This window comes from Delphinapterus leucas, chromosome 20 (assembly GCF_059928025.1).
Source record: "Delphinapterus leucas isolate spDelLeu-1000000601 "Yukka" chromosome 20, BTC_Dleu_Yukka2, whole genome shotgun sequence".
Lineage (NCBI taxonomy): Eukaryota > Metazoa > Chordata > Mammalia > Artiodactyla > Monodontidae > Delphinapterus > Delphinapterus leucas.
In genome coordinates, this window is record NC_143148.1 from 30,497,215 (window position 1) to 30,523,559 (window position 26,345).

The window sequence follows — 26,345 nt, forward strand, 5'->3', positions numbered from 1 at the left end:
GAACACTCCCGCTGACAAGATGTCCTTTGTCCAAGGTTGAGGAAGAGAGCCATGTGGTTTTCTGGGGAACAGCATTTCAGGCCGAGGGAGACACCACTGCAAGGGCCGTGCGGGTGGGAGAATGCCTGGTGTTCGTGGACTGGTTCAGGGACGGTCCGCTGTGAGTGGCGGGAGTGAGGCTGTCAGTTGCAGGAGATGAGGTCACGGAGGTGGTGTGAGGGGACGGGGAACCGCAGATTGTATCAGTCGTTGGAGGTGCCTCTAAGGACAAGGGCTTTCCTTTTTACTCTGAGGGTAATAGCGAGCCGTTGAGGGGGTTTGAGCAGAGGAGAACAATGTTCCCACAGTGCCATGTAATATCTTTAAAAAGATATCTACTTATCTTACGAGCTGCTCCTCGGCTTGAGTAGAGAGGTCTTGAACCTGAGTAACACGTGTGCCAGTCTTCTCTAATCCCCCAGTCTTTGATTCTTCAAGGTCATCTTCTTACTTTCAGAATGAGTTCCATATGTCAGGACACATCATCAGATACTCTCCTTTGGCCATGCAAGTTGGCGTGCTCACGCTCTTCTGGGTTCTGTTGTTGAATGAGAGCACAAATGTCTATAATCCTTTCCACGGTTCTTACTGTTTGCTTTCCTCTTTCTTAAAGGCCATGTGCCTTTGCTGGACTAATTATAGGATGAAGCCCTTGGTTTCATGTCTGCAGTCTTTTGGGCTGTGTCGGTTTAGAAGTGGTTGGTTTTCCTTGTCTTAGATAGTTTCTAGCTGAACAATTTGGGGACTTTGGAGATTGGAACTGAGTACCTTAAGAAGATTTTTTTTTTTTCCAATTTAAGACGCTTAAAAAGATTTTTGGTGAGGTATAAGCAGAACCTTCCTCTGTGTTTATAAAATAGTCTGTTTTCCTTCTTAAAAATCATAAAATATGGAATTCAGTCTAGTCACCTAGTAAATTTCCCCTAGGAAAATTTACTATTTGATGTGATCATTTGGTTCTCATTTTGTTCTGATCAGACCTGCATCTTCCTTACAGCTACTGGGAAAGGGCTTTCATTGGGTAGCTCTTTGTAGATTGGACCTTAGCATCTCTTCCTGGTCTCATGTCTTTCTCCATGAAAAAACCTATTTCATTGATTACAGTGAGCACTGACCCCAATGGGCATGTTCCCACATGGGCATGATGGGCATGATGCCCAATGGGCATCTTGAGGGAAATGCATAAGCTGACCTGGGACCAAATCAAGAACCCAAACTAACTTGGCAGAAGTAGGTGTCATCTGCTTACCTGTAAGAGTGTTGGAAATGATTTCCAACTATACAGTGCCGTGGTGACTCAGAAGTATGGTTTTGGAATCTTACAGACTTTGCTCCCCAATGCCTAAATGTCCAGTGACTAAGGTTCAGGTAGGTGGGTGGATTCTGTTTGTGCTTCCCCTTCAGACTTTTTCTAGACATTTCTAGGAGAAAAGCTTTTCTTGATTGACCTTTTTCTTTTTTTTTTTTAATTAATTAATTAATTTATTTATGGCTGTGTTGGGTCTTCGTTTCTGTGCGAGGGCTTTCTCTAGTTGTGGCAAGCGGGGGCCACTCTTCATCGCGGTGTGCAGGCCTCTCACTGTCGCGGCCTCTCCTGTTGAGGAGCACAGGCTCCAGACGCGCAGGCTCAGCAATTGTGGCTCACGGGCCCAGTTGCTTCGCGGCATGCGGGATCCCCCCAGACCAGGGCTCGAACCCGTGTCCCCTGCATTGGCAGGCAGACTCTCAACCACTGTGCCACCAGGGAAGCCCTGACCTTTTTCTTTTTGACTATTCCATGGAGAAGGCAGGTGCAGGTGAAATAGGAAAGTTCTAGAGATGTTTCTCTGGGTCACAGCTATGTAACTAACACTATTGTGAACGTGTGTTCATTTTTCTTTGATGGTTCAGAAGGCCCTTCAAGATCCTGCAAGTTCCCTAGGCTGTCAGTGTGCCTTCTGATACCTGTGGGCATTAGGTATCTTTGCATTGTCACTGCACCAAAGATTGAATAATAGTGAATTTCCATTAAGTGTATGTCTGAAACCTGGGAGTTTGTTTTAAAAGCATCATGAACCCCGAGAGCACCTCAAGAGAGTTCCGGAAGCCGTGAGCCTCCCAGGAGGGACTGCACTCTGGAGAAGGGATGAAGACCCTCTTCCTGTCATGGCTAGCACGTTATCAGTCAGTCAATATGGTGAGACTGTGATTCTTTTTAGCCTTGAAGTAATAAAGCTTCTGTTCTGTTCTGAATCCTGACCCTTTGGTTTTCATGCAGCATCCACCCTGTGGCTGCAGCTTTCCTTCCTCATCCCCAGAGTTTGGGGTGGAGGGGTGCACACCTTTTTTTTTGGTAACCCAAACTGAATCAAGCAGCTGGAAATATTTTTTGCTTCCTTAATTAATTTTAAGGAGGGAGGCAACTGCTTCTCTTGGCAGTGTTAGCACTGGTGAGGGTGGCATTGGATGAATATCCTGTAATATTTTTTGCCCACAACATCGAAGTGAAAAAGTCAGGTTATGGAGTTGATTAAAATACATGCCAATGGGTTTGATGCCCACAAAGATTGTATCTCATGGGCAGTACTTCCACCCCTGAAAAAAAACTCTGTTGGGAATAAGCTTCAGGGTTGAACTTTTCTGACTGGCCTCCGTGGAACGGGGGTGAGCATGAATTGACATGATTGTTAAAACTTCTCTTGCTCAGAAGATTTCATAAGATTGTGAGATTCTTGAGGACAGTAAGTGGTGGGCCTTGTGGCCTCATTTGGTCTGTTTTCTTAGTATCTACCAAGTGCCTGGCATATGGTCGGCTGTTCATTATTAACCCACTTAATCCTCACCACAAACCTATGTGGTGATTATGTAATTATCCTTATTTTACAGATGACAGAACTATTCAGTAGTGGAGCCCAGATCTGAACTGACTCCAGAACCCTTATTCTTAACCATGACACTGTCTGCTTCAAAAGATAGTTGGGCATCTAAGGAGGAAGATAAAGTCATTATTTGCTAAAATGGACAGGGTCTTTCTTTGCTCTCTTGTCCAACAGCAATGTTTCCAGGTATGCCCCTCTCCTTGCTTCTGAGTTTTCATTTACTGAAATCCAGACTCTATTGTACCTTTAAAGGCAGAATGAACTAATTACATATGATAATTATTTTGCTTCCTGGGATACCATGGTTGCCAAGGTTTATATGTTTTGTTCTTATAATGGAAAAAACCAGCCCAAAGATAGAAAAACCCTTTCAGCTCTCCCAAACATAGGGCTTGATGCTTTGCTGACAGGTTGTTCCTATAGTGTGAATAAATTTTATGTGAAATCTATTAAAAAGAACTCTTTTTTTCTTGTAACAAATTATGTTGTTAAACCTGCATCTAAAGAGAAGTTGAACTACATTTGTATTCATTTTCCTTTCAAAGCAGTTAAGTTTACCTCTGTTAACCACTGTCTTTTAATACTGCAGATAAGGTTTAACAACTATTGTCTGAATATTGTCTACATTCCTCTTTTTTTTTTTTCTGTTTAAACAGCTTTAACTGAAATCAGTTCTACGTATCAAACAAACATTTAGTTAATGTAAACTAAAACCCTTTCATATGACTTGGTGTTCTCAGATTAGTTATTTGAGCCATTTTCACCAATGTTAAATCTTCACAAGTTGCTTTTGTTTGCCTCATGAAAGTTCAATATGGATAAACAAAACAAAAAAAATTCTTTGTGGTAACAGGTGAAGCTTATAATAGCTCTGTGCCTGTATATGGAACATGATTACCTTAGCAAAGCCAACCTTACTCAACATTAAGCTGTGAAAGCTCTACATTTCTTGAGACAACAGAGGTAGAAAGAGCTTTGGGATGAATGAAGTTGTACTTTGATTGTAAAATTTGATTTTCAAGTTGGAGATGAGTGAAAGAAAATAAGAAACAATTTCTTATTCTTTCAAAGCTTTACTCAGCCTCTCACCTACACATATTGGGATTATTTCAATTGCAGGAAGCAGAAAACTCAACCTGAATTAGTTAAGCAAAAAGGGCTTCAGGAATAGCTTGATCAAGGCTCAGTTGATGCCACCAGGACCCGGTTTTTAACTGTTCATCTTGCAGCTGCTTCCTACTGTGTTGCCCCCATTCTTCCCATTCTGCAAAATGTTTGAAGAATCCTCTTCCTGTATCTTCTGACAGTCTCAAGACTTACTCTGATTGAACATATGCCTGTTTCCCCCAAACCCAGTTATGTGACTAGGAGAAGTGTGGTGGGCTGATTGGCTCAGATTGGGTTGCACATTCCACTCCTGGTATAAGAGCTGGAGCTTTACCCAGACCACATGGACTGAGACTGGGGAAGGGAATGGATTATCAAATGAATAATGGGGTTTGGCTAGAATAGAATGATGCTAAGGAGGCATATATTTGAAGTTTACCATACTAGGTTCATAGGAAGGAAAATAAATTAGTAGTGTCTTTACTGTTCTTTTTACCTATTGTCATTTGCCCTGACTGAACTGAAAATGACAATTTAAATGGCTCCGTAGGTTTTATGCCGCCGTAATTAACTTTATATTGTTCAAGTTATCTGAGTTGATGTTACCACCAGCCCCTCCTGGCCCATGGGTAAATTCTTTGTTTATTTTAGATCTAAGAAACTTAAAATTGATATCTTCTAATATGTGGCTGTGTTTTGCTCTTAATACTAGGTCTTTAAGAAAGACATTTAATGAAAACATACTTTGTTTGATTATATCTTTCCCATCCTACACAGTGCAGGCTGCTGTAAACTTTAGGATCTCAGGATTTGTTGTTGATTGACTTATAGTTTCCTCATGTCCGAGTGATGAACCAACCAACAACCTGGGTTGTCTCAGTAAGCTTTTTTTTTGGGGGGGGGTACGCGGGCCTCTCACTGTTGTGGCCTCTCCCGTTGCGGAGCACAGGCTCTGGATGTGCAGGCTCAGCGGCCATGGCACACGGGCCCAGCCGCTCTGGGGCATGTGGGATCTTCCCAGACGGGGGCACGAACCCGTGTACGCTGCACAGGCAGGCGGACTCTCAACCATTGAGCCACCAGGGAAGCCCTCAGTAAGCTTTAAGACTACTCTCTTCCTGACTTGCAAAAAGGCTCAGGAGACTCCAAGTTATATTGGGAACTGGTTAGGCTGAGCTTTTCTCACCTTTTCTCACCCTATGGCTGTGAAGTTACTGGAGGAGAACTGAGTGACGAAGTTTACTGTCCTTGATTGTCCATCATGGTGGCATTATAACCACGGTCTTGTCTTTATGATCCCCAGGTCGAGTTTGAGTGGCTGAGACAGTTTTGGTTTCAAGGCAATCGGTACAAAAGGTGCACCGATTGGTGGTGTCAACCTATGACTCAGCTGGAAGAGCTGTGGAAGAAGATGGAAGGCCTGGTAAGTATCTGGGACCGGATTTCCTGGGATGTTGTGCTCCGGCAATCCTCGGCTGCCTAATTTGCATGGGTAAAGGCAAGAGAAAGACAAGTATCATATGATATCGCTTATATGTGGAATCTAAAAAAAATGATACAAATGAACTTATTTACAAAACAGAAATAGACTTACAGACATAGAAAACAAACTTCAGGTTCCCAAAGGGGAAGGGGAGGCGGGGCTGGATAAATGAGGAGTTGGGGATTAACAGATACATGCTACTATAAATAAAATAAACAACAAAGACCTGTGTAGCACAGGGAACTATATTCAATATCTTATAATAATCTATAATGGAAAAGAATCTGAAAAAGAATAGATTTATTTTTTATTTTATTTTATTTATTTTTGGCTGCGTTGGGTCTTTGTTGTTGCACGCGGGCTCTCGTTGCGGTGAGCAGTGGCTACTCTTCGTTGCAGTGCGCGGGCGTCTCATTGCGGTGGCTTCTCTTGTTGCAGAGCACGGGCTCTGGGCGCATGGGCTTCAGTAGTTGTGGCTCACGGGCTCTAGAGCGCAGGCTCAGTAGTTGTGGCGCACGGGCTTAGTTGCTCCGCGGCATGTGGGATATTCCCGGACCAGGGCTCGAACCCGTGTCCCCTGCATTGGCAGGCGGATTCTTAACCACTGCGCCACCAGGGGGGCCCTAGATTTATATATATATATGTATAACTGAATCAATTCGCCGTGCACCTGAAACTAACACAACATTGTAAATCAACTATACGTTAATTAAAAAATAAATAAAGACAAAAATCTCTAAATTAGTGAGTTAGGTTACTCTTGGGAAGGCAGTGGGAACAGCCAAGGATTTTGTCAGTACAAGCTTAGTTCCGTGCAGTGAACCTTTATTGAGCGTTTCCGACATGTAAGGCACCGTGTTAGACATACACTGGGAAGCGACGATGAGAACAGTACAACTCCTAAACTTCATTTGCATTTTTATATGCACCAGGCACTATTCTAAGAGTTTTCCCTATATTAACTTTTTTTTTTCTTTTTTTTTTTTTTGTGGTACGCGGGCCTCTCACTGTTGTGGCCTCTCCCGTTGCGGAGCACAGGCCCCGGACGCACAGGCTCAGCGGCCATGGCTCACGGGCCCAGCCGCTCCGCGGCATGCGCTCTGCGGCATGTGGGATCTTCCCGGACTGGGACACGAACCCGTGTCCCCTGCATCGGCTGGTGGACTCTCAACCACTGCGCCACCAGGGAAACCCCCTATATTAACTTTTAAAGTTCTTACAGCAGTCCTGTGAGTTGCAGAAACTGTTATGAACCTTAATTTATAGACATGAAAACCAAGCCCTAGAGAAACTAAGTGCCTCGCCCAAGGTCATGGAGTAAGTGGCAGAGCGAGACTGAAACCCAGGCAGCCTGGCTTTGTAGCTTGTGCTCTTAACCACTACATTCCGTTTAACAAGGAGAGAAGCATGAATATAGCCAGGTGTTGCATTAGCTAAAATGAAATCCTGTAATAGAGATTAAAAAAAAAAATCACCATCCAGAGGCCGGAGTATTAAATTCGGAGCACTGGAGCTGGGACAGTTGTGAAACAGCAGATGTGGCTTTTGGGGACCTTGGGTGGGGAGAAGTAGGGTCGGATAAGGCATTCAGAGAGGAGCATTAGGCCCCAGGAACTGTAAAAACAAGATCAGGAGTGGGGAAGTACAGTGTGATCAGAGCACGGGATTCAGGGGATGTGTCGTAGGAAATGTAGCTAGAAGGCAAGTTGAGGCCACTTGGAGTAAGTCTAAATTAAAATAATAGTAATAATAGCAAATACTTATGTGATACTTATTAAGTACCAGACACTATTTTATTTAACTTTTATGACAACCCCATAAAGTAGGTATTTTTTCCCCCATTTTACACATGAGGAGACTGAAGCACAAAAGGTTTACCTGCCTTCCTCAAGGTCATACAACTAAGTTGGGGAGCTGGGATGAGAACTCAGGAAGACTGGCTGTAGGGTCATGCCATGTATCACCTCACTGTTCTACCTCCAAATCGTCAGGTTTGGAATGTAGTGGAAAAGTGATAAAAGCCTGCTGACCTCTTGAGAGAGTACCACTGCACACACTTTGAGATGTGCTAGAAACAGTGAACTGATTTGCAAAAATGGGTAGTTATTGCTAATCCCTATTTTATAATAATGAAAATATCAAGTCACAACCCTGAAGGGGCCCCAGTTTGAAAGTCTGGGTCAGAGTCCAGAAGTCTCTGCTTTTCAGACATTTCCTTAAATCTTTAAACCATGCCTTTTCATGAATATATGTCGGGGGGAGGAAAGTTGTCGTCCTTTTAGTGTACTAATAGTATCACAAAAATGGATTTCTCCAAAGACTTGAATCAGTGCAAAATGGAGCATTGTAAAACTGGGTTTGGAGGTAATGAAAAGTTCATGCTGAAATTTCCTCAGTTAGTTCTGTTCCTAAAATTAGCCTGTGTGGAGTATGCTCCATTTTTATGGGATGTATACATAAGGCAGCTTCACTTTTAGGGAATTTCTTTTTCACTGTGTAATTCTGGTTTTGTTTGCATCTGAGTTAGAACTTCTTTACTTGCTGAACCTTGACACTAAGGCATCAGTTTGACTTTGGGATTGTAATTTGACAATTCTTTGAATTAGAGCTGGCAAACTCTAACAGCTAAACAATTAGAGTTGGCAAAATAAGAAAGAAACTCACTGATTTTTTTAAATGTTTTTGTATTGCTTTTGTTCAAGGGCTTTTTTAAAAGTGAAATCTTTGGTTTTGTGAGCTTACCAGCGATGTTCATTATGAATTCACTTAAACTGTTTAGTTATTTATATATTTTTAAATTTGGCGGTGATGGCACATTAGATCAACTGTCTCCCTTTATAACTCTCGTGTAAAAATACTAAAAAGAAGAACAGTCTTGGGAATTCTCCAGAGCGAGTTTCCTTGCAGTTGGTGTGGCATTACTAAGTGTTCTGAGTGAAATCAATGGCCTCTGTGTCTCAGCAAGCCTCAGGATGATCGTTATCAGCAGAGTGAAGGTTTGGGCCAAGATAAAAGGAATGGCACTTCTAAATTAAATTTCAGCTTCAAGCCTTTTTTTAAACGACTTTTAGCAAATTCATAAGAATTTACTTTTGCTATTGGAAGAGACAGAAGAGAATAATCATTGGGCAGGTCTACGGTTCTGTGGCTGTTAGTGCAGTGCCATCTGGTATTTGTGTGTTCTGGGTGGAATTGGCACGGGCTGGTTAAATTCCTACTTTGTACCAGCCCACCTCATATTTTTTCAGTTGTGAGCAGTAGGGGGCAATGTTGAGCTACCAGTTTGACGCCCCCAGATGCTAAGCCTTTCAGGAAAATGCAGACAAATGCACCATTAACTGTCCAGAATTATCCCTGTTGCTTCAAGTTAGCTGTAATCTCCAAGATTCCATAACACAGGAAATCAGTTGTGGGTTAACAAATTCAACAGCAATTTAACATAAAAAGTGCAGTGTTTGGTGCACATTTGGATTCTATAGAATTAGACTAAGCCAAATGGCCTTTCTGAATGTACTCACTTTGCTTCCAGGGAATATACGACTCAAAATGATGATCCTTTTAGACAAATGATTCTTCTTTATCGTTATGCTGTTTTGAATTGTAAAAATCACATGTGTGTTGTGGAAAGATTTCTCTAATTAATGTATTTTGTCTGTTCTGCAACATAGCATTGATCTCCTTTGGCGAGAAAATAAAACAAAAAACCTCGGGCAACATGTACATTACTTTTCACCTTTTGCTTGTGATTAAAGCAACCTTTGACAGCCCTCATACCAGGGAAGAGACTTGTGTTGTAATTCCTCTCTGTCTTTGTGTTCATTTTTTTCCTTTGTGGTTGGAAAGGAGTAGTCTCAGGTAGGATATAAAAGAAGAACGGAAAATGAGCTTTGAAATCACATTTCTTCCATTAATGGTAATTGCTTCACATGTCATAACCAGTCACATATTTTAAAAAGTTTAATCAGCTGTCTCTAAAACTCCCCTAGCCTCCACTGCCAATCCCGTGTTCCAGCAAGCAACGTTTTTTTATCACACTGTTTATTCTTAACGTTTCCCTCCCCGAGGATAGTTTTACTCTGGGCATGCTCTTGTGATGTAAATGTTAAGCCTTATATTTGAATGACATTCTGATAAAATATCACATTTCCCCTGAATATTACCTCATGAAGTTTTGAGCCATTAAGCCCAGAGCACCAGAACCCTTTCTTTTTTCTTTTTCTTTTTTTTAAAAATTTATTTATTTATTTATCCATTTTTGGCTGTGTTGGGTCTTCGTTGCTGCACACAGGCTTTCTCTGGTTGCAGTGAGCAGGGGCCACTCTTCATTGTGGTGTGAGGGCTTCTCACTGCGGTGGCTTCTCTTGTTGCGGAGCACGGGCTCTAGGTGCGCAGGCTTCAGTAGTTGTGGCGCACGGGCTTCAGTAGTTGTGGCTTGCGGACTCTAGAGCACAGGCTCAGTAGCTGTGGTGCACAGGCTTAGCTGCTCCGTGGCATGTGGGATCTTCCCGGACCAGGGCTCGAACCCGTGTCCCCTGCACTGGCAGGCGGAGTCTTAACTACTGTGCCACCAGGGAAGCCCCCCAGAACCCTTTCTTACAACCTAGGAAGTTAGCCTAGTCTTTCCTCTCATTTTGCTCTTCAGGAAGGTACTATGACACTAACACTATTTAAATATTTGTATTTGTGTTTTATTCTTTTTTAAAACCAGCCCACCACCCCACATCCAAGATTAGCGTATTATGGGGAGACTGTTCAGGATAAGAGACAGTTACCATTTGAAAGGAAACTGTACAGGCTTTGCTTTCTGGGTAAAAAAAAATATGAAAAGCCGAACTCTCCTGTGAGGTGAGGAAGTCTTGCTGTAGCCAGAGATTCAACGGATAGGCCATTTGTCTCTTAGGGTCTGGTATCGCACTTTGCAAAACTGACATTTATTTTACCTATAAAAATGTTTTAACACTATTGAATTCACAGTGATACAGAAAAGAATGCTAGGTGTGATGTCCTCTAAATTGATGACATTTATTCATTTCCTTTTGACCTTAAAAAAAAGGTCAATTTGGTATAATTCAATAGAATATTCTAGAATACTTTCCAGAGTAAACATTTTCAGAAGTACGGATGATTTTTGTACTGGAGAGAAATTTCCTCCTTCTTTTTTCATTGCTTTTTTTTTTTTTTCTAGAAGACAAGGGTAGATCCTGATCGTTTTGAATGTTTTGAATTGCATTTCCTGCCTTGACAGGTCCTCGTGCTGGGATAGCAGTGCATTTACATGGCAGTTGGCCTTAATAACCTTTATTGACTTTAGTGGGTCAGAGCCAAGACTGGATTATTTTAATGTATCCGTTTTGAAACAGTGTAAAACACAACATATAATTATGTTAGGTAAGCTATCGGCTACATTTAATTCTACCCATTTATGTTAAAATTTGGCACGGGAGGGCAGAGAGATGTGGAAAATGAGTAGGTGTTTTATTTAGTACTGTTCAGTTTCTTGTTGTTAAAGTTTTAAGAGAGAAAGATACTTAAGAATGTGAAAGTTGTCCTTTAGGAGTTAGTTGTAATCGTTTAATTTCAAGATGAGTCATGCCTTTCAGCTTGTCATTCTGGCCTGTGTAAATCATCTGGGAAAGCTCAGGCCGTGGAGCCTTTCTGTTGCTGTCTGGCTGAGCCCTTCTTAGTATAGGTTACACTAAGGTGGGGAATGATTGAGCCGAAGAGCAGTTTGTTTGTTTTTGGAGAGATTAATGAAGCTATCATCACAGTGCTTTAGATTAAATTCTTTGTAACTGAATAAAGGAACAAGGCTGCTTTTTCACATACTGAAATATAGGCGAGGTATACTGTTTTTTGCCATCTTATTATAGTTCAGTTAGCTAAGTTCATTTTAAACTTTCTTCCAAGATTAAAGATTTTTGGGGGTGTGAGGAAGAAAGTGATGTAAATAGAAATGTTAATTTTTTGTCCATATTAATGGTGGAGTCATCAACTTATATATATATATGTGTGTGTGTGTGTATATATTATATTTATATATCTCTCCCCTTTAACGTTAATGTATATACTAAATTATATTTGCTAATATGAATCCTGTCTTCCATTTTTCAGAGTTAGCATTTCTGATATAGGAGCAAAGTATATTATAGTAATTTAGGATCTGGTGTGAAATGTCGAGTGGTTTTAAATGAAAATTTAAACTCCCTTTTCTGACTGGTACAGTGCTGAGTGGCTCAGGAGAAGCACGGATTGGAGGCAGGTAAACAGTCACAAGCACCCAACAATTCAAATTATGTATGCAGACTCTGAGCTCTGGGACCTTCTATGTTTGTTTAGCTTTGGAAATTTGGAGAAAAGAAAAAAGTCACTTTTCAGCTATAGTGGCTTAAAACCCTTGGCTCACCTTTTTTCTTACCTTAAACGTGTTCACTGAAGGTTGGTTCTTTCCATATGCCTCCCTCTCCACCCCTACTCCAATTCCACACCTCTGTATTATTCTATTAAGAGTAAAATATCTGGGGGGAAATTGTACATATAACTTAGCAATGAATTTCGAACAGGTTTTGATGCCTTTGATTGCCCATCTGGATTTCTCTCAGATTTTTCCAGTTTTTTCCTTTGTTGCTGCAGACTTAATAATGAATTAAGAAAAAAAAAAGTGTTGTGAATCCTGTCTTTTTGGGAAGAAATTTACAATTCCAAGAGTATTCAGGCTTAAGCCTCAGAAACAGAATGTGCATGGAAAGCACAAAGGACTGTGTTTATGATTCCCTTTGAAGTGTTTTTGCAACTGGATAAGGAAAATTTCAGAAACCGTCTGATAGTGTTCAGGGTAAATACTTAAACCCCTTTAGAGAATTTCACACACAGATACTGTGCAGCAGAAAAAAGGGATACTTATGTTTCTTAAAGCTACTACAGCCTACAGCTTTGTACTTAAAGACAGAGGTGTTGAATAGAATTCTACTGAGGATACATCCAGTGACAATATCTCCAGGAACATCAGAGCAAACCAGTGGGTAGGACTTTCTGTTTTTAACCCTTCCATGAGCTGTGTGAGAGCTGAGCTTTATTGGTACCAAGTACTAGGATGTGCCTGTTACATTCCAGGAATGTTAAGAGGATTGTTCCAGTGCCTCTGCTCTGCTCACAATGAGAACAAGGCTAAAAATGCTGAAGATGGTGAGACAAAGCAACAGGAGCCGGGAGATTCCAAGTGAAAGCCTTGCCATCTCTCTTAACTCTTATTAGTTTGTGGAGAGAAAAACGGAATAAACAGCTAAGGTTTCTATTTGAGCCTGGTTTCATAGGCTTTAGCTAAATTTTGTTAGCATTTGTTAATAAACACACAGACACACACACCCATTTCACATATGTTCGATATATTTTTCAAGTAGGCGAATTCTCTTGTTATATATCATTTTAACCACACTGGAATTCAGGTTGATGTAAAGGTGTGAAGAGCCCACTCGTTTTCCCTGGGGAGCTATTGGAGCCTTGGCTGCTGGAATTTGTCTTGGATTGCTTTGACTAGCAGACCATCGTGGCATTTCAGATGTGAATTCAGAAACCTTCAGACCAGATTGGGGTGGTAGGAATTTCCATTTTTCCTAGAAAAGATAGAGCATAAAACAAATGTATACTGTATTTCCTCTGGTTTTTTGGGGGGCAGGGAGTGGGACAGTAAATTCAGCTCTAGTCTGTCATTTATCTTTTTATAAATACCTTTGACATATTCTAGAAGAAGGTCAGTCTAAAGGAATGAAATGATTTAAACAAACAAACAAACAAACAAAACCCGACAGGCCCACGGTTTTGCAAGGGAAGCAAGATTTCCAAAGGCTATGTACCAACTGTTGGGAATATTAATCAAGGTCTTAGGATCTTATTTCCCAAAGTGGTTATTGAATGGTCCCTAAAACTATTCCCTTCTGAAGAAGAGTGTTTTGATGATCAAATGAGAGAGTTCGTAAAATATAAAAATACTATACTCATGCAAGTCATCACCACGAGTGATTTTAGAAGGAAGTATAAACAGGTGTCAAATTTTGTACTGGACCCCTTACTTAGAGGTTATTTGACTGAGTCTCCTTAGTGCCAGCATCCCTCCCTGTTTCCCATTTCCCTTCCTGTAGAACTAGGGTCAGTCCTGGAGCTAAAGGGACTCACAGTGGTCTGGAGCTCAGGGCTACTCTGGTAATGTTTCTCCTTTACTAGGGGCTAAATACTTTGGGAGGCAGGGCTGGGAGTCTTTCCATATTTTGCAAAAACGTCTCTATGGACAAATGTGCTCCAAGTGCCGAAATCCCAGAGAGCTCTGGGAACACATTAAGTCGACTCTTTTGTGCATTAAGGGTAACATAACCATCGTCCTGCTCTCTTCTTGTTGACATCTGCAAAAAATGACCTTTTTTTTTAAACCAAAGGAAACTGATATGTTGCCTTTTCGGTCTTCCTGAAAGAATCTCTGTGATCATTTGTAGATGATATTCTTAACACCGTCTTTTCCCTAACATGTAAATTATGATCAACTTTTTGGTATTTCCTTACACAGTCTCAGCCCATCTGGAACCATCTGTGACAATCTCATTTGTAAATTTTTCCTTGATGTGTATAAAAATCTCAGATAATCTCCAACTTGGTTTTGATTGATTGACAAAATTAGCCTTCACATAAAAATCTGGAGTCTTATGGCCATATTCAAAATTAATTTTCAGCGTTTAAGACAAATCTGCTCTGGTTATAAAGACCTGGAACAGGTGGTGGCTTGATAATATATATCCCACTAACTTAAATGTTATTAATTTAAATGAGCACTTATGAAATTGCCCAGAATTATGCATCAGATCTTCTTTAACAGATGTTGAGGGATTAAGAAGGCTTGTATTTTATTTAACGTCATAAACTTTTCTTGCAGTTACCAGTGAATTTTTTAACAGACGAAAGTAGTGGGATATGCCAGTCCTTGTAATAAATTAGTATTTTCTTGGTACTGGGGTCTCACATCTTGGTACTGGGGTCTCACCTGAACCATAGTTGGGAAAGGTGTGCCCTCTTCAGCCATCTAGTAATAAGTATCTCAAATGTAACAAATCCAAAACCAAACTCTTGATTCCCATAACTCCCCCTAGCCTTTCTCCCAGTATTGCACAGCCAGAAACCTTGGAGTTGTCTTGATTTATCTCTTGATTTATCAGTGAATCCAGTTAGCTCTATTTTCAAAATAGATTCATGATCTAATTACTCTTTACCACCCTCTCTGCTACTACCTTGGTGTAAATAACCTCCCTATTTCTACCACTTATATGTTCACCCCTGTTAAGAGTGTTCCTTTCAAGTATGTCAGGTTATTTCACTGCCCTGGCTCAAACTCACCATCCCGTTCAGAAATCCAGCTTCCTTGTGAGGGGCCTAGTGCCCTCTAGGATCTGTCCACCCACTCCCTCCTCTCCCCACCTAAGTCTTTCCCCCCCACCCCCTCCTCCTTCTAGCCTTCTTTACTGTCTTTAGAACATGCCCCTTTTCCTCCTGCCTCAGGGCCTTTGCATTTGCTGTTGCCTCAGTCTGGCACATTCTTCCCTCTCCTGACTCACTCTGTCACTTCCTTCCCAACTCTCTGCTGCTGTCCCTCCTTGGAGAGGGTTTTCTCTGACCAAGCCCTCTCTGGTTGCAGAGCAAGAGTGGCTCTGTTCTGCTTTCCCTCCTACTGCTCTCCCCTGCCTGCTGCGATACCACGTATGTGTTTATGGTCTGCCTCTACTTATAGAATCCTCACGAGGGCAGGGACTTTGTTTTATTCACTATTGTTTCCCGAGCTCTTAGAACAGTGCCTGATATTTAGTAGGTAATCGACCCCTAACTTGTTAAAGAAAATAAGGAGTTTGGGATTAACAAATACACACCACTATATATAAAATAGATAAACAACAAGGATGGACCTGCTGTATAGCACAGGGAACTATATTCAATATCTTATAAATAACCTATAATGGAAAAGACTGAATAACAAACAAACAAAATATATATATATATATATATATATATATATATATATAACTGATCACTTTGCTGTATACCAGAAACTGACACAACGTTGTAAATTAACTATACTTCAATTAAAAAAAAAGAAATGGGGAGTTCCCTGGCAGTCCAGTGGTTAGGACTCCACGCTTCCACTGCAGGGGACCTGGGTTCAGCCAAAACAAGACAAAAAAATGAATTCATGTTGGGTCAGCATTCCAGCCTTGCCATTTCCTCACTTCCAGGCTCAATAGCATAGCCTTCAATACATTCTTTTTAACTCTGTACATTTTCCTCAAATGTTAGGTCCTGCTTCACAGGAATATTTTGGGGTTAGTTTTATTTTTAAACCAACGTAACCCTCGTAGCAGTACCCCCAAAACATCTTGAACATTAAAAAGTAATAATAATATCAAGAGCACAGAGGATGTACCAGAATGTTCTGTTTTATGCCTTTGGCATTTACACTGTGAAGATGGAGCAATCACTGGCGAACAACTTATGCGAATATGAAAACTCTTTTTTTAAAAAAATGAGAGATGTAGGTAGGTTATTAAGTTTCCCCGAGTAATAGTGCTGTGAAAACTTAAGAATCATGGTGTTTTTGCCTCATTTGTTGGCATTCTTCGTATTTTAGATTTTCCTATTCTTGAAAAAATAGAGTACAGTTGTCATAAAATTAAATGAGTTCCCCAACAGAGCTTGGACTTTTCATGACTAATTTCCCAAGTTAGATAGGGAAAGTGGCGTGAACTGGACAGGTGTGGGGTACAGAACTAGGGAAATCTCTGAGGAGCAAACTGACTTCTGCTAGACAAGCTGAAAACTGATTAAAATATTTATCATCCTTTGGGTGTGCAATAGCTTTTGATGATGGAAGGCATGTTAATATTCATCTTTGCTGCTTGTCTACACTTCAGACAGATCCCAGGAAAGAATGTTCAGATGACCAGTTTTCTCTCCTCACCAGGAGTCCTTGAGACCCAGTACAGCTTGGAACCAAGAAATGCCTTGTGATGTGACTGAGCTTTTCCTCTGGGGGGTGGGGATGGGAGGAATACAAACCAGGAGAGACCTTTGGACTGGAAAGCTTTAAAGGATTACTGCTTTCTCACAGGAAGTCTTTTGCCAGAACAAAGGGAGAAGTTTGGTCATTTTATAAGCAGCAGAACTGCCGAGGCCAAGTCCATGAGGCTGACTTGGCTCCTTGGGGGGATCTAAGCCTTACAGAGGATTTTGGGGTAAATGCCAGTGTGGGCTGAAGATTCCCCTCTCCTTCCCCCTTCTCCCCATCTTTATTGAGGAAGTTGTTTGCTGCTGATGCCCAGGTCTTCTGACTGGTTCCTCTGGAGTGCTCCATCTTGTTCTCATCTTGAGACGGAATAAGTATAGATGGTGTCCAGTTAGGCAGGCATGAACAGCATAAGGTGGCCTGCTGCGGTTCTCAAGACCTGTCTCTTTTTTTTTCTCGGTACGCGGGCCTCTCACTGTTGTGGCCTCTCCGGTTGCAAAGCACAGGCTCCGGACATGCAGGCTCAGCGGCCATGGCTCACGGGCCCAGCCACTCCGCGGCATGTGGGACCTTCCCGGACCGGGACATGAACCCGTGTCCCCTGCATCGGCAGGCGGACTCTCAACCACTGCGCCACCAGGGAAGCCCGACCTGTCTTTTTTTAAAATTTTTTTTTAATTGAAGTATGGTTGATTTACAATGTTGTGTTAGTTTCAGGTGATTCACTTTTATATATATATATATATGTACATACACATACATATATATACACATGTGTGTGTATATATTTTTTTCTTTTTTAGATTCTTTTCCCTTATAGGTTATTACAAAATATCGAGTAGAGTTCCCTGTGCTATACAGTAGGTCCTTGTTGGTTACCTGTTTTATATATAGTAGTTTGTATCTGTTACTCCCAAATTCCTAGTTTATCCCTCCCCACCTTTCCCTTTGGTAACCATGTTTGTTTTCTATGTCTGTGGGTCTATTGCTTTTTTTTTTTTTTAACCTTTTAATTTTTATTGGAGTATAGTTGATTAACAATGTTGTGATAGTTTCAGGTGTGTGTGAGTCTATTTCTGTTTTGCATGTCAGTTCATTTGTATCTTTTTTTTTTTTTAGATTCCACATATAAGCAGTATATGATATTTGTCTTTCTCTGTCTGACTTACATCACTTAGTATGATAATCTCTAGGTCAAGACCTGTCTTTTAATTTTTTCTTTTTTTCTTTAATGGGAGAAAGAATCTGGCTTATTAGTTTAGTTAATGAAGCAGTGTTGTTTTCTGTCTTGATTGGAATAGCCTTGATTATATTTTTGAAGACAAGTAAGAGCCCTGAAAGAAGCTGACCTTTTTATGGAGCTGTCTGAAAAACCTGGCAATTGAATAGAATATTCTCATAAAAGCAGCAATATGTGAAGACACTTAGTTTCTGTCTTTAAAATCTGAAAATTCAGAATCTTCCCCCTTTTGCATTTTAGTTTCTATTATTCCATGCTGAGATATTTTTATGAAAGATACCTTAGAAAATTGGACAATAATGATATATTTGAGAACTCTTAAAAGAGTGAAAAAGAAATGTTTTTCTTCACCCTAGTCATTTAATCATTCATCTGCTCCACTTTGCATAGATAGTGTGAAGTTATACAAAAAGTGAGGACTTGTGTCTCCCAGGTTGATAAGGCACAAGGCAGTAAGTAATTCAAAGGGAGGAAAAACAAAGGAGAAAAGTGAATTCTGACAGAGGCCTTTGGGAATACAGAGGATTTTGATAGCTAGAGCCAGGTGGAGTCTGTAAAGATGGCCGAAGCAGAGACACTGTAGTGGGAAAACACAAGCTCTGCTCACAAATTTTATTAGACTGGATGGAGTGTGCTTTGGGTGAGTCCAGCAGTGAGAGAGATTAGGAAGATTAACAAGGACCTTCTTTTTCTAATGCATTTCTCTGTAAGGTAAGGCGCTCTCACCCCTTAATAACTGGCTTCCTGTCAAAGTCATGGGAAGCAAAGTGCTAAACATGCACAACTAAAAATAAAATGAAACTATTTTATTATCTTGCATCTGCAAAGATTTTACTTGGGAAACAAGTCAAGATTGTATTATTTGCACTGACTCCAAGACCTATTTGCATCCTGAATACAGAGAACAAGCAACACTACATCTTCAGAAGGAGAATTACAAATGAGTTGCGGCTTTTTCCAACCAAGGTCTTTTTTTTTTTTTCCCTGAAAAATTGAATACCGGACCTACTGTATAGCACAGGGAACTATACTCAGTATCTTGTAATAACCTGTAATGGAAAAGAATCTGAAAAAGAATGTAAGTATATACATATACATAATTAAATAAGTATGTATATATCTGAACCACTTTGCTATATACTTGAAACTAACACAACATTGTGAATTAACTATACTTCAATTAAAAAAAAAATTGAATACCAGCCTAATAATTTTGGACTTTGCTCAGAGGCAGGTCTTCCCTTGTGGGAACCACCTGTGATTCTCTTCCGTGTTTAGGAACCTTAGGTCTATTTCCTTTTTTTTGTTTTTGTTTTTGTTTTTGTTTTGGATATTGGAATTGTGGTTTGGAGGAAATGACATCTCCACTGCCTTTTCTAGAGGCAGCAGTCTTGAAGACGTAAGTACTTGCATAGAAGTATTTTGAAATACAGTCAAAGTGTCATTCATGAGTTACTTGACTTGGATCAGGATAGCAGGTGTGGTCATCTGTCATTTCCACCGCTGAAAAAGAGCGTTTTCTTCCCCACGCGTATCTCCCCATTCTTTGGCTAATAGCTCCGAGTTAGTGATTGTGCACCCCACGCTGTCCTACATTTGCCATTGCACTTTGGCATGTCAGTCACACCACTTGAAAGACGGAGTCAGTGTTCGGAATGTAAATAGTGGCTGTTCATTCTGGTCTCTCCCACCTTTATATATAGATCTCTGCTAGACTTCCACTTTTTCCCTCTCTGTGATGTTTTTATTTTGTAGTGACCACTTTGATTACTTCCAAGGCACGAGGTGTTAATTCTTGAGTGATTAATAACTCTCTGTGAGTTTGTTCTTCAGATGCGAGCTTCTGCAAGATTGCCTTTACTTTGATTCTGTTTGGGAATCTAAGGTCTTGAGATAATGTAGAGGCCACCTGATTTATCAGCGAGATGGAGAAATGACGTTATAGGGCTACTGTTTATGTACCAGAGAACCTTATGAGAGAGTCACACCCAGGTGGCGCTTTCCTAGAGAACACAGTGGACTTTGTACTTTTCAGAATGCCTTCTCCTTGGATATCTCTTTTTTTCCTCACAGTGCCAGAGAAACTGGTAGCAGAGATGTAGGCAGATTTGTCATTGTCTTTCCGGGCTGGAACATGAATCCTGTGCCCTTTATTTTTTGACTGTACCGTGGTACCCACACTGCTAGGCTCTGACAAGCTGAGGTCAACTGCCGTGGAATCCTGGAGCATCAGAGTTGGAAGGGACCCAAGAGATGGTCACCGCATTCTCTTCTTTTTGGCAAAGGAAGGGCTCAGGAGGTACAGAGGCTTGTCTGGGGGCAACAGAGCCAGGTACTGGTGGACCTAGAACCCAGATTCCCCAATTCCCAGTTCAGCATTTTCCACCATGCGCTAAGTCTCCCAGTGTCTGTGCCTTCTCTGATGCATTCACCAGCTTTCAGCTGGATGCTAGTAACAAAATATGATAAAAGGAATGTTTCTCTGGAGTATTTTCTCTGCCTGTGTTTGGGCCTGGCATATCAAAATTAGGCTCTTTCGTGTTGAGGTAAACAATTGTTTCTGTTCATCCAGTGTCCGTTCCTCCTCTAACAGCCTCTGTATGTTCTTTTGGGGACCAGTTTCTTTTAGTGGATGCAGGTGGAGTTGCATTGCCTTCGTCTGGCTACTCCACAAGCATATGACCTGAGCTAGGTCTTTCAGATCAGCTCTCCCAGGACTATTTGCTGACACATGCACATGGCGCAGAATTCAAAAAGTATCAAAGCATATGCAGCGCAAAGTAAGCCTTTCCCGCCACTCGCTCTCCCAGACAACCATTTCTTTTTCCTCAGACGCTAGCGCTATTCACAAACATTTTTTTTGTACCTTTCCAGAGATATTCTATATACTTACAAATATTTATGTGCTTTTTTTCAAATGAATAAACACTGTATCTTAGAGACCTTTTCATATTTGTACATTCATTTATAACTGTGTAGCTTTTCATTGTATGGTGTCATAATTTATTTAACCAGTCTCCTACTGTATTCAGTCTTCTGCTTCTGTAAATAATGTTTTAGTGAATATCCTAATATAGGCGTACCTTGGAGGTATCGTGGGTTCAGTTCTAGACCGCTGCAATAAAGTGAATTTGCAGGAAAGTTAATCACTCGGGTTTTTTTGGTTTCCCAGTGCGTATAAAAGTTATGCTTACTGTAGTCTATTACGTGAATATTTTTAGAATCATGTCTAAAAAATGTACATACCTTAATTTAAAAATCCTTTAAGGCTAAAAACTGCTATCGTCTGAGCCTTCAGTGAGTCATAATCTTTTTGCATTAGTAACACCAAAGATCGCTGATCACAGATCACCATAACAAATATAATAGTAATGAAAAAGTGTGAAATATTGTAAGAATCACTGAAATGTGATTCAGAGACACCAAGTGAACAAATGCTTTTGGAAAAATGGCTTGCTTGATGCAGGATTGCCACAAACCTTCAATTTGTAAAAACCAATAATATCTGCAAAGTGCAATAAAGCAAAGTGCAGTAAAATGAGGTTTCCCTGTACATAAGATTTCCACATATAACATCTATGATAATACCTAGGAGTAAAATTGTTGGATCAAAGAATATGTGTATTTTCAATTTTAAGAGAGATGGTCAAATGGTCTTACATAGGTAGAGTGTATAGCAGAGTTTGTGTGTGCGTGTGTGTGTGTGTGTGTGTGTGTATTTATGCCTGTGTATTCATATGTAGAGTTTATGTGATGCAGTGCCTATTTTCCCTACATCCTTACCAGTGACAGTATGATAACACTTTTTTCAGATATGATTGATGAAGAATGGTTCCTGTTTTGTTTATGAAGAAACTGAGGCTCAGAGAGGTTAAGTGACAGAAGTAGTGAACGACAGAACTGGGGTTTGTAGTTAGCCGAGGCAGTCTGGTTCCAGAGTCTGCTCTCTGAATCACTATAATAATCTTAGCTAAAGCTCCATTCTGTTACTTGCAACCAAAGAATCCTGACAGATTTCGAGGTTCCAGCAAGGAACACTCATATTTCCTCGGCTGGTAAATGTGGGAAGTTGTTCTTTCACCCTGGAGTTGTCTGCCAAATCAGCTGAATCAGTCCAGGTGATCAGAGCAGTTACTCTGACATCCAGTGATATCATTATGCAGTGGAATTGAGTTTTATATGGGAAGTAGGTGGCCCTTTACCCTGCTGAGTCTTAGGGTCCAATGCCATAGCTGTTTTCATCAATGGAAGGGAAAGGGCGGTGGGGTCTCCTTGCCCCTGGAGACATGGCACGTTACCTGATTTTCTGTTCAGAGTTACGTTCCTGTTGGATTCTATTCAGGTCTGAGTTTCGGTGGTGATGTTCTGCTGTGATGAGCCTCCTTGGCCTCTCCTGCTCACCTTCATTCTTCCTCCACCTGTCAGGCTTCATTAGGTCATTTAAACGATGACTCACTTTCTGTTCTGGGTCCTTCTCTGCTTGGCCATGGAACTGTGAGTTCAAGTCTTCACCCTGCACACACAGTTTCTAGTTAAGAGTTTATTGCTAGAAGACTTTGGGGAGGATTGAGATGATTGGGGAGTGGTTAGAATTATATTTCCAGGTAAAGGCAAGGATGAAAAGGGGTCTCAGGAGGGCTAGAGAGCTCTCCTTTGACCCTTTCATAAACCGTGTCAGTAGACTCTAATTCTCAGGAGTTGGGTGGGGTCCCCTCTACCGCTCTGGGCCCTGCTGGGTCACATCTCTTGCTGTGTTGTGAAGTCAGGTTCTACTGCTGATAGCATGGCCCATGGTCTCAGTCACCAAGTCACGTCAATTTGAGCCCCTTCTCCTTTGAAGTAGTCAAGCTTAGGTACTTTCGGGTTAAGCGCTTCAGCTCTCAAGTTAGTCGAGTGTGAGCCCTGGCTCCGTCATTTAGGAGAGTATGATATTGGGCAGTCACATGGGGAGGCTCGAGTTTCCTCATCTGTAAAATGGGCATGATGAAAGTACTGCCCTATCGGGATGGTTGTCTGAGGTAATAGGTGTAGTGTTTTGCACGTTGCCTGGCATACTTTTAGCATTATTGTTTTGAATCTGTCCTCTTCTTTCATTCCTCCTGCCATCTGCTAATTCACTGCCCCCTCACCTCTCACCTGAGTCATCCCTCCAGCTCTCGCAGACTCTCAACTCATCTTTTGGTTACACATGCCCTAGAATCGATGCTTTCCATTCAAGTCTCTGTTCAAAAGACAGCTCAGAGTGGCCCTTTTCTTTCCCTTTTTACTCTGCTTTATTTTTCTTCAGAGCATTTATCCCTATCTGAATGGACGTCTTATGCATTGATCTGTTTCCTATGCTAGAATATAAGCATCTTGAGGGCAGGGACTCTGTTTTGTCTCTGCCACGTTCTCAGTGCCCACGTGTCAGAACACAACCCCTATTTGTTGGGAAAGTGAAGACACACATGCTTTGTGGGTGCAGGGTCTCTCTTAGTCACCTCTTTTTATGTAGTTAGTGCTTCGTACGTGGTATTTGTTGAATGGCCTGCTGTCCCTTCTTCTGGGCTCAGTCCATTTTACAAACTCCCTTGTTTAAAAACATTCGAGAATTATCCATTACCAACTGCAGAAACCTTATCTTTTCAGTCTTGTATGGAATGTGATTTCTCTGCAGTCGAGGTATTCAGCATTAGGTTGTACATGAGAGACACCTATGCAGCTTTTCAAGGATGTGAGCACCATCTCCAGTGACCTGGGTTCAACAGATATAGCTTTCAATCTTGGCTGCATGTTTGAATCATTCAGGATTAACTTTTTAAAAACATCACGTGGGTTCCACCTCCAGTGATACTGATTTAATTGGTCTAATCTGTGGGCCCAGTGGATTCCAGTGTACAGTATTGCCAAGTTGCAGTAGGTTTAAAAAGCCTCACAGGTGATTCTGACGTGGGTTAGGGGCTGAGAACTACTGTTCAGCAGGTAAGTATCTGACCTCTCACCAAATTTGATTTGATTGAATGGACAAATACATGAACATATAAGCCAATTAACAGGAAAGATGTCTCACTTTAAACCAAAACAAATGTATTGAGTGCCTGCTGCATTTCCTAAATTCTGTGGAGGACTCAGAAGGGAAACAGCCATCTTTATAATTGATATACAAGGTGGAAGGAAGAGGATGTCGGTCAAAGGTACAAACAGAGATGTGAAAGCTTGGAAGATGGTGGGATACACGTGGATGGGTAGGATTTCGGAAGTCTTCTTGATCAGCAGGGACTTTTGAATTAAATCTTATAGAATGGGGAGAATTTTGGCAGGTGGTGATGGGGATGGGAAGAGAGTAGACATCTCCCATGGAGGGAATAGCATGTGTAATGGTCGAGGATGGGAAATGCAGGTTATAGTCAAGCCTCCTAAAGTGGGGCTGGCAGTGCCCCAAAGCTAGTCTCCTTCTAGAGTTCTCTAACTCAGGAAATGGTACCACTACCCACCTTGCTCTTCATGAGAGAAGCAGGGAGTTATCCCTGAGACTTCCTTCCCCCTTCCCACCCCACATATCCTCTCTGAGAACTTTTATTCCTGAAATATCCACTTCTTTACATCTCTGGTGCTACCAGTCTGGTCCAAGACACTGTCACCACTCCCCTGGGCTGTTGCAGTAGCTGCTGTCTGGTTTCCTGTGTTCTTCACACAGCAACCAAGGGCAGTGTTTTCCAATGCAAATCTAACCACGCCCCTTCCTGTGTAAACTCCTCCATGGGTTTGTCTCGGGGTAAAGATTAAAATATTTTATCCTCAGCCCACCTCTTCTGGCTTCCCTTCCCTCCAGCCACTTCACTCTCCGTATTTCTCACTACCCTGGCATTTTCTCAACAAAGCCAATGCATTGTGCTTCCTTCTTCTTCAAGGCCTTTGCACATATTGTTTCCTCTTCCAGGAATGTCTTCTTTCACCAAAACATAGGTATAGATTACTTCTACTCTTTTTTCAGACCTCAGCTCAGTTTGCCACTTCCTTAGGAAGGACTCCCTTGACCTGTCCAACTAGTCCGGTCCCTGTGCTGTCCTTTCCTGTTACGTCCATGAAAGCCATGCCCAGAAGCTCAAGCTTTATTCTGGAGGCATCGAGCATTTATGGCAGATAGAGCTTAGGAGCACTTATCAGTTTCATGAAGATCCAGTGCTGCTAGAGACATTAAAATAGATGAAGTGATTTTTGGTGGTTAATTTGTGAATCTCATTAACCATCATCCCTTGGCAAAGAGCAGGGAATCGTTGATCATATTGTAAAATAGAATGTGAATAGCCATGTGGTTTCTTTGTACAGATTCCTCCCAATTATTGGGATACAAGCCAGTTCTATAGTATTAATTTGGGTACTGCTCTCTGCGATAAGATAGCCCTCGCCAAATTTTCTTTGTAAGAGGCAAGTCGAAAATGTACAACCATTCCGGGTAAGCCTCCTGGTGAAGCCATTGTCCAATTCTTAACAGTTATGAACAGATGAGTGAATTGATGAGGGGAGGATAAGCTGCCTCTGGGTGAACCTCAATTATGCCTTCTGTAACTATTCCTTTCCTAATTTTAGTATCTTCCAAACATCATTCACCTTAGACTTTACGAAAGGCCAGGGTTTCTAGCGGTGGTCACATTTTTCTCTCCCTTGCCAGACATAAGCAATCCGGGAACCTTGGCCACCAACCTCTTCCTGTCAGAAAGGTCAGGAGCCTTTGTCCTTGGTACTGCCCTATGCTTGTCTAGGTTGAGAGTCATGTGACAGATCAGGAAATATCAAGGGCCCATATATTTCGGCACTAGGAGCCATGCAGAATCTCGACAGTTGTTTCAGCAGTGTCATTTAGATGCCATTCTTTCTTGTTCTTCCTGTGTTGATGCCCAGAGTCACCATCCAGCTTGAAGGGACCAGGAGGGTCTCTGGTCCAGGGTATCCTTGGGACAGATACAAGAATCCTCATGCTGACTGAGTTGGACTCCTGATGAGAAGTGATTTGTTGTCCTGATTAGAATGTAAACACTTGTTGCAGTTGAGTTTCGTCTCTCATGTGAGTCTTATTATGGCCTTCTGTATTTATAAACATGTCTCGAGCATGAGGGAGAAATGTGATAACTTTCAAGCCTCCAAGAGAGTATCCATTTGTTTTCTCTATGGCCTGAAATTAAGATAACTTAGCATCCTTCACTGAGAGTCCCGTATCCCTCTTGCCTTGACCGGCTGGCCTGGGATGGTGCCCAGATTGCCATTTTCTAAGTGTTCCATCTTCTTCTAGTAGGGTCTGTAAAGTTTTTTGACAAAATACTTTTTTTTTTTTTTTTTTGCAGTACACGGGCCTCTCACTTTTGTGGCCTCTCCCATTGCGGAGCACAGGCTCCGGACCCGCAGGCTCAGCGGCCATGGCTCACGGGCCCAGCCGCTCCGCGGCATGTGGGATCTTCCCAGACCGGGGCACGAACCCGTGTCCCCCGCATCGGCAGGCAGACTCTCAGTCACTGCGCCACCAGGGAAGCCCGACAAAGTACTTTTTGTAGTTAGTTGACATGTACTAGAGGGGTGCAAAGTCCAGGTCAGGCTTCAGCCGAATCCAGC

The 26,345-nt window shown here is 41.6% G+C and overlaps 1 protein-coding gene across 12 annotated transcripts in view; it reads left to right on the forward strand.

The window, feature by feature from the left end:
* The window catches only part of FTO (FTO alpha-ketoglutarate dependent dioxygenase), a 406,506-nt gene that overhangs the window by 161,661 nt on the left and 218,500 nt on the right, over positions 1-26,345 (forward strand). For 8 of the 12 annotated variants that reach the window (XR_016390973.1, XR_016390974.1, XR_002642223.3 and 5 more), the window contains exon 7: positions 5,308-5,427. The exons of 1 other annotated variant lie outside the window; for it this stretch is intronic. Coding sequence is in view for 7 of the 11 variants with exons in the window: in XM_022555117.3 (XP_022410825.1) it covers positions 5,308-5,427 (120 nt within the window). In the remaining 4 variants the exon portion in view is untranslated. Of the gene's footprint in view, positions 1-2,085; positions 2,216-2,904; positions 3,035-5,307; positions 5,428-18,660; positions 18,838-26,345 lie in introns of those variants that run through there. 3 more of the 12 variants (XR_016390975.1, XM_022555119.3, XM_022555118.3) reach the window with 3 other exon arrangements.